The 13,636-nt window shown below is 38.9% G+C and overlaps 1 protein-coding gene across 4 annotated transcripts in view; it reads right to left on the bottom strand.

The window, feature by feature from the left end:
* Positions 1-600: 600 nt before the first annotated feature.
* Positions 601-13,636, bottom strand: part of LOC117409573 (guanylate cyclase soluble subunit beta-1) — a 33,571-nt gene continuing 20,535 nt past the window's right edge. For all 4 annotated transcript variants that reach the window (XM_034015830.3, XM_034015831.3, XM_059002283.1 and 1 more), the window contains 4 exons: positions 7,907-8,144; positions 7,223-7,363; positions 2,270-2,424; positions 601-1,459 (listed from right to left, as the gene is read on the bottom strand). In XM_034015830.3, the coding sequence (XP_033871721.1) occupies positions 1,327-1,459; positions 2,270-2,424; positions 7,223-7,363; positions 7,907-8,144 (667 nt within the window). In that variant the 3' untranslated portion in view covers positions 601-1,326. The remainder of the gene's footprint in view (positions 1,460-2,269; positions 2,425-7,222; positions 7,364-7,906; positions 8,145-13,636) is intronic.

The raw sequence follows: 13,636 nt of genomic DNA, 5'->3' as shown, positions 1-13,636 counted from the left end.
TGAAGTAAACAGTTAAAAATAATAAAGTCATTTTACAGATTCATTTTAGCAACAGACATTTGTGTTAAACTTACATAAGGTTACACCAGTACACAGCTCAAATGCATGAAGCATCTCAGCATCACAAAATTCAGACAATAAAAGTACCAGTTAAAAACAAACAATTCAATTACAGCAGAAATCTACCTATCACTATCTACAGTAAAGTACTTGGCACATACAATGTGAATGTTGTGGTATATTATAGTGATCTAAACAGCAGTGGTTCAGAATATAACTCTTGTCGGCAAAATGAGGCCTGAAGTAAAAGAATAGCTAAACTTTATAATGACTATGTACTGCCATAATTTTGACTTAATCCAGGCCTAAGTTTATTTATGTTTTTAAAAAATATATATATATATATGAACAAAATCCTTCAAAACACACATTTTTACAGGAGAACCCTTTTAAATAATCATGATATTTGGTGACAGCAGGCATCATCAATATGGTTGCAATTTAGATTACAATAGACCCCTTTGTCATATTGACCACAATAAATGTGTAAAAGATACAAAGTGTGTGCAGTGTTTACATATTTCTGATTACTTTGCATCCTTTCATGTTTCTTTTTTTTTTTTTTTCAGTGTACAAAAAATTCTTCACAAAACAAACGTTAAAATACAACTATGCATGAAGTTATGACAGTGATTATCAAAAATGCACCTATACTAATGGAACATTTCTTTTCGGCAAAATGAAACAGAGGTTATTTGCACCTCACTGTAAGACCAACAAGAAAAATCAGTTGTAAAATCTTAAACATGGCACATGTTTATAGTTCATGTATTATCAGGAAATCTAATTATGTTTTAGAATGGCACACAAATCAGACAGGTGTGGATTAAAAACCTCATTTTATAAGTCAGGTGAGGTAAAATGTGTCTATTTTGCTTTGCATGCTCTGTACTTGTGGCAAGGTCCCCTTAGTCCTCAATTCAGCACATCCTTTAATTTACCAAATTTGCTTCATATAACAGTGATACTTGATTAACTATTAAACTATCTTTTCTACTTAACCTTTTCCCAATTGATGAACACAAAGGGGGTAAAGAGGGTGTTGTAAAAACATATTTAAGTAATAGGATTTAAACTAAACTTTCCTACTTTACCCCCCCCCCCCCCCACCACCCGACTACCCATACTCATTCTGTATGTTTAATTAAATAGCTTTACAAATAATTTGGCTGTGGAATTTCCAAATGGGCAACTTAAAAGCATTTTGTAATTTCTTTTTTTTTTTTTTTTTTTTTTCAAAAAAAAATGACAGTGCTTATTGATGAGTCACACTTCTGTTTCTGTGCACTTTCTGGATAAAAACCAGACTTTCATTGGTTCCTTTTTGCCCTTCATTGCCACAGGCCCTTTGTATTCCAGATGGAACTGGGGGTCTGCATTCTCTGCTGACAACAAACACCTGGAACAGAACACTTCCGTATTACCAGAAGAATCTTCACAGAGAAAATGAGCAATCAATTCTTAACTGAGAGAACTCCTGTCAAAGTCATATTTAATGTTCAAGGGACCATTACCATTACCAACTTTTGTTAAGAAAATGTGTTTCAGCATTGTACATCTATGGCTCAAAGTTTTGCATCACCTAGATTTTTAGGATTGAGACACAAAAACTATAGGAACAATTTAAATATTTTATTTAATATCATGTAAATCAACAAAACTACAAAATTAGATCTCAAATGTATACCAGAAGCCATAATAGTACTACAGTATTTCATGCTAGATTTTGAAATGTCACATTTAAACATTTGTCAGTTTTTCATGAAGTATATGGAAAACTACAAAGCGATATGTTATGAAGCAAAATTAATTAATTCTATAGGGTGATGCAAAACCTTTAGCCATAGCTGTAGGTGCAGACACTTTGATGCAAATTCAGCTTGAGCTAGCAATTCATTGGAATGCATACATGCTTTCTGATATTCTGAATATGCAGAAGAAACATGAAGCAAATATGGTTGCCAAATGTCAATTGTTTTTAGCTGAGAAGCATAGAATACAGCTGTGAACCAAACAAGAAAAACACATAAAATGTTTGACCTTTATCCTCTACAAACCAACAAGTCACCCTATCTAGAATGGGTCAGAGGTCAATATCATGGTCAACAGTACAATGTTTTAAATGCGTACATTTCTGCAGGCTTGCTTATCACATGACTTAATATGCAATACATAACACAATGAAAACAAAAGAGTTGTACTCTCTCACCTGTAGGTATATTCTGAAACATTGATCTTCCCTTTTTCTCCCGTGGTTTCCGTTCTGCTTGTGAGGTTGACAGTATTTCCAAACAGACAGTAACGAGGCATCCTTTGCCCAATCACACCAGTAACCACTTCTCCAGTATGTATACCAATAGTGATCTAAAAAAGAAAACATATAGCCTGCATTAATAATATTAAACTTAAAGAAGAATTATTGCAAAAACTCACAGGAGTCAAGGCAAGTTGCTTACTGGTTTGTCTAAGCTGTACTGTGTTTATTATCCACTGTGCACACAGAATAGAGTCCTCAAACAGGCCAAAGAATGTAGTTTTTAAACAAAATAGTTAACTAAAGCCTGTATAAATTATTGTTGGCTGGTAGTTGTCACGGTATTACATTTACAATTCAAAAGACATCAGAAATGTCATCCTACTGTATAAGGGTTAATAGCTTTATTAAAAGCATTTGCCGAAAAAAAAAGGTGGCAATTAGCTACCTGGTCAAAGTCCATTGAAGTAGGGCTAAACAGCTTCTTTAACTGTTCAAAGTAAAAGGCACCTGAGACCAAGGACAAAATCTATGCTGGAGGACAAAATGATTTCTGTTCCCTTCGCGATACAGACTAATGAGCCAATAGTTTGAATGTACTGTAATTAAAACTATTTTGTTTTACTGCTAAAGCTACAGTTAAATTAGTGCTTCTTACCCAATATTCATCACGTGACTGCAATCAGATTACTTTTGTTAAAAGTTTTCATTAACTTAAAATTGATTTCCAGAACTCTCAGGGTGGCTCATGTACATGAATTTCCTGGAAGCTTCTTGTACTGTACTCTGCAGGAAGTAAGCAAGGGTCCTATTGATTCAGTCATTTCCAGGCATTCCCGGGAGACTTGGGCTGTCTGCTTTTGTTAAAGTCAAAGGTTTTCCTCTGCCTTGAGAAAATCACATAATCAATCCACCACATACAGTACCTGCTGTCCTTAGTAGAATATTTTTTTTAAAATCAAACTAGCTATTTGGAAAACCATATTGTGCAAAAGACTTGACTCAAACTACAGTTACTTAGGAATGGATTTCATCATGTGCACATGGAAGAAGAATCACAGATGTCTTTCTTTATAGATTGGCTTGTAAAGCTTCCTGCTATCAGAACAATGTTCACAGTAACTACATTGGGACAATTGCAAACACGTTTCACATTTTCTGTCCAACCTCTGTATGTGCTTATTTTGTATTTAAATGCATATTGTAATTGCATATGAATTTTGCCAGCAGATGTGCTATATACTTAAAGTATACCAAGGTCATTACTGCTTCATTAATTCTGTTAAACCTCCTTTCCAGTACCTGACTGGAGTTTCAGTGTATTAAAGAGCAAGGCTTCAGCTTTGACACACACTCTCATTAAAATGACTCGGGCCTTAATTTAATTTGAAGTGCTACATCCTCTGTGAGCAAAATAATAACAGAAGCAAATCAATATACTGTAACCCAATGTAATCTTTATTTAGGGATGTAACCTGTGGCTCGAACAAGTCAAGCCAAGTAAAAAAAAAAAAACTGTTCTTAATCAATCTAATATTCTCCAGTAACATTTAAATTTATTACACATGGGGTGAAAAGTTATTATTACCGTTTGTAAAATAATATCACACACCCACACAGCAGTGCTCAATAGAACATTCTTCTTTTTTTTAAAAAACAGTGGAAAGACACCCCAATGGAAATCAAAATCAAAGAGTGCAAGTGCCTAATTAGTATTTTAAAGAGGATAAATGCCATTTTATAATTGAAAGATGGTATTTGTAAAGTGGTGAAACAACGCTCACAGCCACTGTGATATCAGCACATCACAATACCCATTCATACCACCATTCTTAATAAAGACATGGTAACTTAGATTCATCGGTCTCTCCATTACAAGTTACAAGTTGACCTTGTCTTTTACTGCATATGGTGCAAGTCTTCCTATGCGCATCTTGGGTGGACAAGAGAGAAGCAAGTTGCACACATTGCATAAAGAGACAGGGTCAAATTATCACAGCCAACCTCTGTAAAAGCACTTTGTGATGGTGGTCCGCTATGAAAGCCACTATATAAAAATAAAGATATTAATATTATTATTATTATTTTTTTTATTATTATTATCAGCAGTAGAGCTGATTTACCAGTGTGTACAATTATTAGTTTATTTAGCAGACGCCTTTATCCAAGGCGACTTACATTGCAGCAGCATGATTTATTTTGTGTTACCAGCAGGCTAAAGTAAAAAGAAAGTGCACTAGGTATTCATTTGATTACTACTGTACTGTATAGGCCTACTGTACAGATTTATATTTTTACATAATGTAATGTGCAGCCTACCCAAAACACATTACTGTTATTTCAGCACAATGATTTATATTTGAAATGCAAGAGTACTGTAAATGTATGTGTGATTTTATTGTATTGTTTTTAAACTCGACATCTCCTTATGTCGGACAAACACGTCCGGTTTAGCGAGGGGCTACTGTATCATTATGAAAAGCTTTTTGGGGTGAAGGTTGGGGCCCCACTGAAGAATCTGATGGGATTAAACTGTCTTTCATTTTATATACAGTGCCTTGCAAAAGTATTCAGACCCCTGACCAATTCTCTCATATTACTGAATTACAAATGGTACATTGAAATTTCATTCTGTTTGATATTTTATTTTAAAACACTGAAACTCAAAATCAATTATTGTAAGATGACATTGGTTTTATGTTGGGAAATATTTAAGAAAAATAAAAAACTGAAATATCTTGCTTGCATAAGTATTCAACCCCCGTGCTGTGGAAGCTCCCAGTTTACACCGATGAAAGAAATTGCCCTAACAAGGACACAATTACCTTACCATTGGCCTCCACCTGTGAACCATTAAAGTTGCTGTCACATTTTCTGGATAAAATCCCCACTGTTGAAGGATCACTGGTCAGGCTGCGAATCTGAAGGAAAATGAAGACCAAAGAGCATTCTACAGAAGTTCGAGATAAAGTAATACAAATGCATAGATTAGGGAAAGGGTACAAAATAATATCCAAGTGTTTGGATATCCCAGTTAGCACAGTTGGATCAATAATCAGGAAGTGGAAGCTGCATCACACCACCCAGGCACTGCCAAGAAAAGGCCGTCCCTCAAAACTCAGCGCTCAAACAAGAAGGAGACTTGTGAGAGAAGCCACAGAGAAGCCAACAATCACTTTGAAAGAGCTACAGAGTTCAGTGGCTGGGAGTGGAGTAATGGTGCACCAGCCAGCCATATCAAGAGCTCTGCATAACACTGGCCTGTATGGGAGGGTGGCAAGAAAGAAGCCGTTACTCAAAAAGTACCATCTGAAAGCACGTCTGAAGTTTGCCAGAAAGCATGAGTGACCCAGCTGCGATGTGGGAAAAGGTTTTGTGGTCAGATGAGACCAAGATAGAGCTTTTTGGCCAAAACTCAAAGCGCTATGTGTGGCGCAAACCTAACACTGCCCATGCCTCAAGACACACCATCCCTACAGTGAAGTATGGTGGTATCATGGCATCATGCTGTGGGGATGCTTCTCATCAGCAGGGACTAGGCATCTTGTTAAAATTGAAGGAAGAATGGATGGAGCAAAATACAGGGAAATACTGCAAGAGAACCTGCTTCAGTCCGCTAAAAAAACTGAAGCTTGGGAGGAAATTCACCTCTGAGCAGGAGAATGATCCCAAGCACAAGGCCAAAGCAACATTGGAGTGGCTCAAGAACAAAAAGGTGAATGTCCTACAGTGGCCCAGTCAAAGTCCTGTTCTCAATCCCTTTGAGAATCCCTGGCACTATTTGAAAATTGCGGTCCACAAGCATCGTCCAACCAACCTGAACAACCTGGAGCAAATCTGCCAAGAAGAATGGGCCAAAATCACTCCGACACCATGTGCAAAGCTGGTACATACTTACCCCAAAAGACTTGAAGCTGTTATTGCAGCGAAAGGTGGCTCTACCAAATATTAATGTGTGGGGGTTGAATACTTATGCAAGCAAGATATTTCAGTTTATTTATTTTTCTTAAAAATATTTCCCAACATAAAACCAATGTCACCTTACAATAATTGATTGAGTTTCAGTGTTTTAAAATAAAATATCAAACAGAACGAAATTTCAACATACCATTTGTAATTCAGTAATATGAGAGAATTGGTCAGGGGTCTGAATACTTTTGCAAGGCACTGTATATAAACAGTATTAAAATAGGTAAAATGAAGACGGAACAGAATACATTGTACAGATGACGTTTACATTTTAAAAAAACAAATGTTAAAACCACAACTCAACTCCCGCTATTTATTTGAACAATGTCACGCAACACTCACAATGTATGTGAGAGATCTTGCTAAGGAGACGCAACAAATATTCATTAACATATTTTCTCTTAGTACATACGACAAAATGTATATTTTGCGAGCTGTCGCAAAGAAAATGCAAATTGCGGAATGTTTGCGCTGCGACTGGCCCATCTTAGAACATCTACCCCTATGTGTGTTAAAATATGTACTAAACCTTAATGTCAGCCTAACACACCACAACATATTTTATTAGGCATTATGTTTATTTTGACAGAAACTTAGATTGGTTGTTTTTTAAATAGGTTTTATCATAAATAAACTCCCCAGTGGGTCACATGTCATTTGTGTAGGGCAGCCTCACCAAATTAAAGATCTTGGCTGGGAAACCACAGAAAGCTTCATCGACCACCACTGGTCACATGCCCAACAAGTCCAGACGGAGAATAACCAGGCTGGGCCCTTTCCTCCAGGGTTCAGCTGGTTAAATGAACTGATTGGCTTGACAACATGAATGAAAGGCACCCCTTGATCTTTGCACTGGTGAGTCGGTTTTAGTTAAGCATAAAACTCAAAGTAAGCGTAAAACTCAAAGTTTTAAACCTTTCATCCACAGCTTCTCCATACCTGTACTGGCTCTCCATCAACCTTAACCTGCCCAGCTATCTCCATCATGTCCAGGGCCAGGTGGCAGATGGACTGAGCGTGATGGGTGCATGGCTCCGGCAGACCACTCACAGTCATGAACTTGTCCCCCACAGTCTCCACCTGTCAAAGTGATTCATTAGTTGAGGGTAGCCATCAGCCTTCTTTACATAACGTCATAGGTTTAATGAAAAATGAGTCTTGCAACCAGGCCTGACACTGCATGTCTAGCACTGGATTCTTAACTGATTAAGGGGGGGCAGTGTACGGGCTGGATATCAATATAATAAATTATTGATATAGGTTATATATGAGCTTATTTGGTACACATTGTAAAAGAGGAAATTGAGGAGGAAAAAAAAATATTTTTAAAATAATGAATAGGATTTGAAAAAAAAAACACACTGGTATAGTATAAAAGAAAGTGATATTAGGTCAGTGGGGGTTCCATTCTGATCTTGTTGAGAAATTCTAATCACAGTGAATCATTACATTATTTACAAAAATTATTCATGAAGCCACAACATAATATAATCCATTATCTGTTCATTTCTAATACACCAATGTTTTCTGCTAACTCTGTTAACACCTGTCCATTTGTTATAAACTGTCTTTGATGTTTGAAACTGAGACTCATTATAGCGAATAGCGATGTCCATCTCTTACCTTGTAAACATAGGGATTCTTTCGTGAATCTGTCAGAATGTCAAACCTTGTATAAAGGTCATTTAAGAGGTTGACAATTTTAATAGCTCCCTCGGCTGAGGCATGCTTGCTGCAGAAGGCGTTGAATCCCACAATGCCACTGAAGAGGATTGTCACATTGTCATATCGCTTTGCTGGAACAGGACGTTTGTGTCTCAGCTCATTGGCCACAGAAGGTGGAAGAACGGAATACAGCAGCCTAGAAAACCAGAAAAGACTATCAGTGTTTGTTACACGTTGTTAAGCAGAATATTCACGACCTGCACACACAAAAAGTACATTTATTGTCAAAGGTCTTTTTTTAAAGAGATAAATAATGTACTGCCAGCATACCTACATTCGACACAAAAAAAGAATGATGTTCTCCATTGTTTTTTCATTACATTGAAATTACTGAGGCATTTTAGCTCATGTAATGCTCAAGTTTTAAGGCACTCAACCTCAATGAGGAGTGGAGGTTTTGACAGGTCACTCGTGGATATTTGTATTACGAACATTAGCAATGCTAGGATGTGAGTAGGAGTAACTGAAAAACCCTTGCTTCCAGTAATGATATGCTCCAACAGTAAAAAAATAATTAAAGCTGTGGTTAATTAACACATTGTACCAAGCAAGATATGCACTCAAAATGCCCAAGTGTTAATTTAGGCAGTATTAGTTTCTGACAGTTTTGATAAATTACTAAGCTGCTGTTGAATAGTTTAGTAACATCTCTCTTTTGGCCAAGTACCTATGCATGGTTACAAACAGCATCAGGACTCATTTCTCAGTCCTGCGAAGCAGATAAAACTTAGTCAGAGTTAAATTAAAGTCAGCTAAAAGGTGGGTGTTAGGTATTGCATGAGGTATTCATAGATGTCGAATATAATCCCTGTAAACATGTTGAAACAGCATCTCATGCATTTAGACTGCAAGCCAAGTTATTTATATTTTAATAAATTATATAACAACCATAACTTTAGTGCTGCAGGTGCATGTGGTGCAGCTGAGCTCTCACGTTTTTCAGCAAAATGACACTGCAGTGCAATATAAACATGAAAGGCTCAGCTCAAACTTTCCTTAGCTCCAAAAACCTCTGTTGATGTTTGCACTTACCAGCTAACTAGCTAGTTTAATGTAATTCCCTTCTCGTGAATTCTGTCAGCATCAAACCCTTAATCATTTTAGCTGTGACTATGTGGAGAGTCAATGCTTTCAATGGGCCCTTTTACCCCATGGAGTGAGCTGCTATTTTCACACCTCACAACTGCAGGGTCTCTGAAGAGGTCAAATCACTTCATTTAGTTTAAAAATGGTTGATACTAATTGTATTCCTCTCAAGACTCTCGACAGCACCACAACATCATTTTCCAGTAGGCTTCTGGGAAGGAGAAGCAAATGGCACTTACTCATGGCAGCAAGCAGGGACTCATTAGGGGCTGTACATACAGTGCCTTGCGAAAGTATTCGGCCCCCTTGAACTTTGCGACCTTTTGCCACATTTCAGGCTTCAAACATAAAGATATGAAACTGTAATTTTTTGTGAAGAATCAACAACAAGTGGGACACAATCATGAAGTGGAACGAAATTTATTGGATATTTCAAACTTTTTTAACAAATAAAAAACTGAAAAATTGGGCGTGCAAAATTATTCAGCCCCTTTACTTTCAGTGCAGCAAACTCTCTCCAGAAGTTCAGTGAGGATCTCTGAATGATCCAATGTTGACCTAAATGACTAATGATGATAATGTGTGTAATCAAGTCTCCGTATAAATGCACCTGCACTGTGATAGTCTCAGAGGTCCGTTTAAAGCGCAGAGAGCATCATGAAGAACAAGGAACACACCAGGCAGGTCCGAGATACTGTTGTGGAGAAGTTTAAAGCCGGATTTAGATACAAAAAGATTTCCCAAGCTTTAAACATCCCAAGGAGCACTGTGCAAGCGATAATATTGAAATGGAAGGAGTATCAGACCACTGCAAATCTACCAAGACCTGGCCGTCCCTCTAAACTTTCAGCTCATACAAGGAGAAGACTGATCAGAGATGCAGCCAAGAGGCCCATGATCACTCTGGATGAACTGCAGAGATCTACATCTGAGGTGGGAGACTCTGTCCATAGGACAACAATCAGTCGTATACTGCACAAATCTGGCCTTTATGGAAGAGTGGCAAGAAGAAAGCCATTTCTTAAAGATATCCATAAAAAGTGTCGTTTACAGTTTGCCACAAGCCACCTGGGAGACACACCAAACATGTGGAAGAAGGTGCTCTGGTCAGATGAAACCAAAATCGAACTTTTTGGCAACAATGCAAAACGTTATGTTTGGTGTAAAAGCAACACAGCTCATTACCCTGAACACACCATCCCCACTGTCAAACATGGTGGTGGCAGCATCATGGTTTGGGCCTGCTTTTCTTCAGCAGGGACAGGGAAGATGGTTAAAATTGATGGGAAGATGGATGGAGCCAAATACAGGACCATTCTGGAAGAAAACCTGATGGAGTCTGCAAAAGACCTGAGACTGGGACGGAGATTTGTCTTCCAACAAGACAATGATCCAAAACATAAAGCAAAATCTACAATGGAATGGTTCATAAATAAACATATCCAGGTGTTAGAATGGCCAAGTCAAAGTCCAGACCTGAATCCAATCGAGAATCTGTGGAAAGAACTGAAAACTGCTGTTCACAAATGCTCTCCATCCAACCTCACTGAGCTCGAGCTGTTTTGCAAGGAGGAATGGGCAAAAATTTCAGTCTCTCGATGTGCAAAACTGATAGAGACATACCCCAAGCGACTTACAGCTGTAATCGCAGCAAAAGGTGGCGCTACAAAGTATTAACTTAAGGGGGCTGAATAATTTTGCACGCCCAATTTTTCAGTTTTTTATTTGTTAAAAAAGTTTGAAATATCCAATAAATTTCGTTCCACTTCATGATTGTGTCCCACTTGTTGTTGATTCTTCACAAAAAATTACAGTTTCATATCTTTATGTTTGAAGCCTGAAATGTGGCAAAAGGTCGCAAAGTTCAAGGGGGCCGAATACTTTCGCAAGGCACTGTACATTTACACAAACTAAAAATGCAAGGGGCATGCAAAATTTCTCTCTCTCTCTCTCTCTCTCTCTCATATATATATATATATATATTATATATATATATATATATATATATATATATATATAGTAACATGGCTTCACTCGCCCCTTTAACAACTGACCAAACACAGGAATTCAGTTTTTATCACTTATGCGCATGTTTAATAATACAAAATAAACAAAAATAAATTAAACACCTAGCTCTTTTCAAGCACTAACTAAACAAACATTCAGGATCACCTTGACTATACACCAGACAGCTAAGCTGTTTATTGGTAGACATAAACACACAGTTTGATACTTTATACACAGAACCACACACAGTACTTGTATTCATGACTGCTTGGAAACAGAGCACACCCTTCTACTTCCTTCTACTCAGCAGCCCCAAACAGACTGGCTGTCTCCCTTTAAAACTGCACCTGGCTTTAATTTACAATGACTGCCAGGTGCAGGTGATAATTAACAATAATTAAACACCTTTAACTGAAACAGGGAATACCCTTCAAAGGTTTATGTCCTGCCTCTACTCACTCATGATTGGACTAACGCAGAGAAAAAACAGGATCTTCTTTTGGTTGATTGCACCACAGGGCCTTCACAAAATCCTGACCCGCAAACCACGAAAAAGTTCACATTCCGACACAAACCCGACCCACTGCAGGACTTTGCCTGACGGTACACCCCTGGTTTCTTTTACTTTTGTGTATACAGGTGTTAATTCATATGATTGAGTCACAGTTACTAAGCAACAAAAGGTTGACAGTTCTTGCTAGTTTATAAACTACTCGACCTAATGGTCTCATAGTTTACGATGTCACATAAACCCTAGATGGAATTATTTTCCTGTAACTCACTGAAGCCCAATCTATTATTCCCCTCTCTCCCTCTCTCTCCCTCTCTCACAGTTTTAAAAAATGCATGATTAGCCCTATATCTTAAAAGCCACCACCCAGACCCGCCTTGTACAGTCAATTAATAAGAACTAAGATTACACACATTTCTTAAAAAATGTCTTTAGTTCCCAGTCCCCATCTGAATAATTTGTTATTATTAGGGCCCTGCGTTTTTCACAACTTGTTTTTTTAACCTGTAATTTAGTCCGCCAGGCAAACGATATCGATATAGCCTCCACAGTAAGCCACGTAATGAGCAATCATTAAACAATTATCTCATTACATTAACCATTTGAATTGCTCATCCCATTACAACAAAGTACGCATTAGCAGATTAATAAACAGAATGCTGTACATGGCTACTGACATTTATTTAGCCCTTACATCCCTGTGAATACATATAAAAGAATTGTTTCAATATTATTTCGGAGAACTCATAAGTGTAAATACAATTCTAGGTTTTAATTTACCAGTACACTTAACCAAATCATTTCGGAAAAAAATGTAATGACATTTTCTTGATATCTGGCTCTCACCGGGCAGACACAGATTTTCCGTTTCTGGCACTGATCCCTGAACAGTATAGATATTATAACAATTTATTAGAATCTGGGCATTTGATAGATTTTGTAACATATTTAAACTGTGTTTATTTATTTATTCATTAAACAGTTTAGCTACACGGGCATCTGGAGGTTTAAAACAAGTCGTGAAAAAAACACACATTCACGATTATATACGCACATTTTCTTTTACTTTATTACAGTGTATTCTTTCATTTTAAAGAAAGTGTGTCATACCTAAGGAGGAGGAGAAATAAACAGCGGGAGAAGTCCCGCTGTCTCCAGAACCACAGGCACGGCAGGAGGAGAGCTACCTGGTGAGGATCTATCTGGTGAGGATCAGCCAAACCCAGAGATCAACCTGAGGAACTGGAATGGCGACCCAGAGGTCCTCTCCGCGTTGCTGGATGCGCAAGGATGGTGGCGGGACTGAAGAAGGCTCAGGCACCTAGCTGCGTGCTGTCCCCTCCACTGCCAGCAGGGAGTGCAAGCTATCCCGCCGTGGTGGATGAAGAAAAAAAGCAGCCGTTCCCGCAGCCGACACAGAAAGGGGTAGCCCGAGCATCCAGCGCCCAGAAGGGGGAAGCCCGAGTATCCAGTGCCCAAAATAGGGGAAGCCCCGCCTACTGGGAGTGTGGGCACTTCCCAGACAACTGTGCCCTCCTCTAGCTACAGGGAGAAGCCCCGCTGTCTCCAGTGTCAGAGGGAGGAGCCACACCTACCCAGCGAGCGAAGGAGGGCCGCACTAGTCCCCCATGAGCGAAGGAGAGCTGCACAAGTCCCCTGCGACCGAAGGAGAGCCGCATCAGTCCCCAGTGATAGAGGGAGACTGCCTGCTGCTCTTGCTTCCACCGCCAAGGGGAGACTACCCGCTGCTCCCACCTTCACCGCCAGGAGACTACCCTCTGCTCCTGCCTCCACTGCTAGAGGGAGACTGCCTGCCACTCCCGCCTACACCACTAGAGGGAGACTGCCTGCTGCTCCCGCCTCCACCACCAGAGGGAGACTACCTGCTTCTCCCACCTCCACCCCCATGGGAGGACTGCCTGCCACTTACACCTCCACCACCAGGGGAGGAATACCTGCCACTTACAACTCCACCACCAGGGGAGGAATACCTGCCACTCACACCTCCACTGCCTGGGGTTGCC

The sequence above is a fragment of the Acipenser ruthenus genome, chromosome 2, assembly GCF_902713425.1.
Source record: "Acipenser ruthenus chromosome 2, fAciRut3.2 maternal haplotype, whole genome shotgun sequence".
In the NCBI taxonomy this organism is placed as follows: domain Eukaryota; kingdom Metazoa; phylum Chordata; class Actinopteri; order Acipenseriformes; family Acipenseridae; genus Acipenser; species Acipenser ruthenus.
Note: the sequence above shows the minus strand (reverse complement) of the source record. Positions and strands in the feature narration are given on the sequence as shown.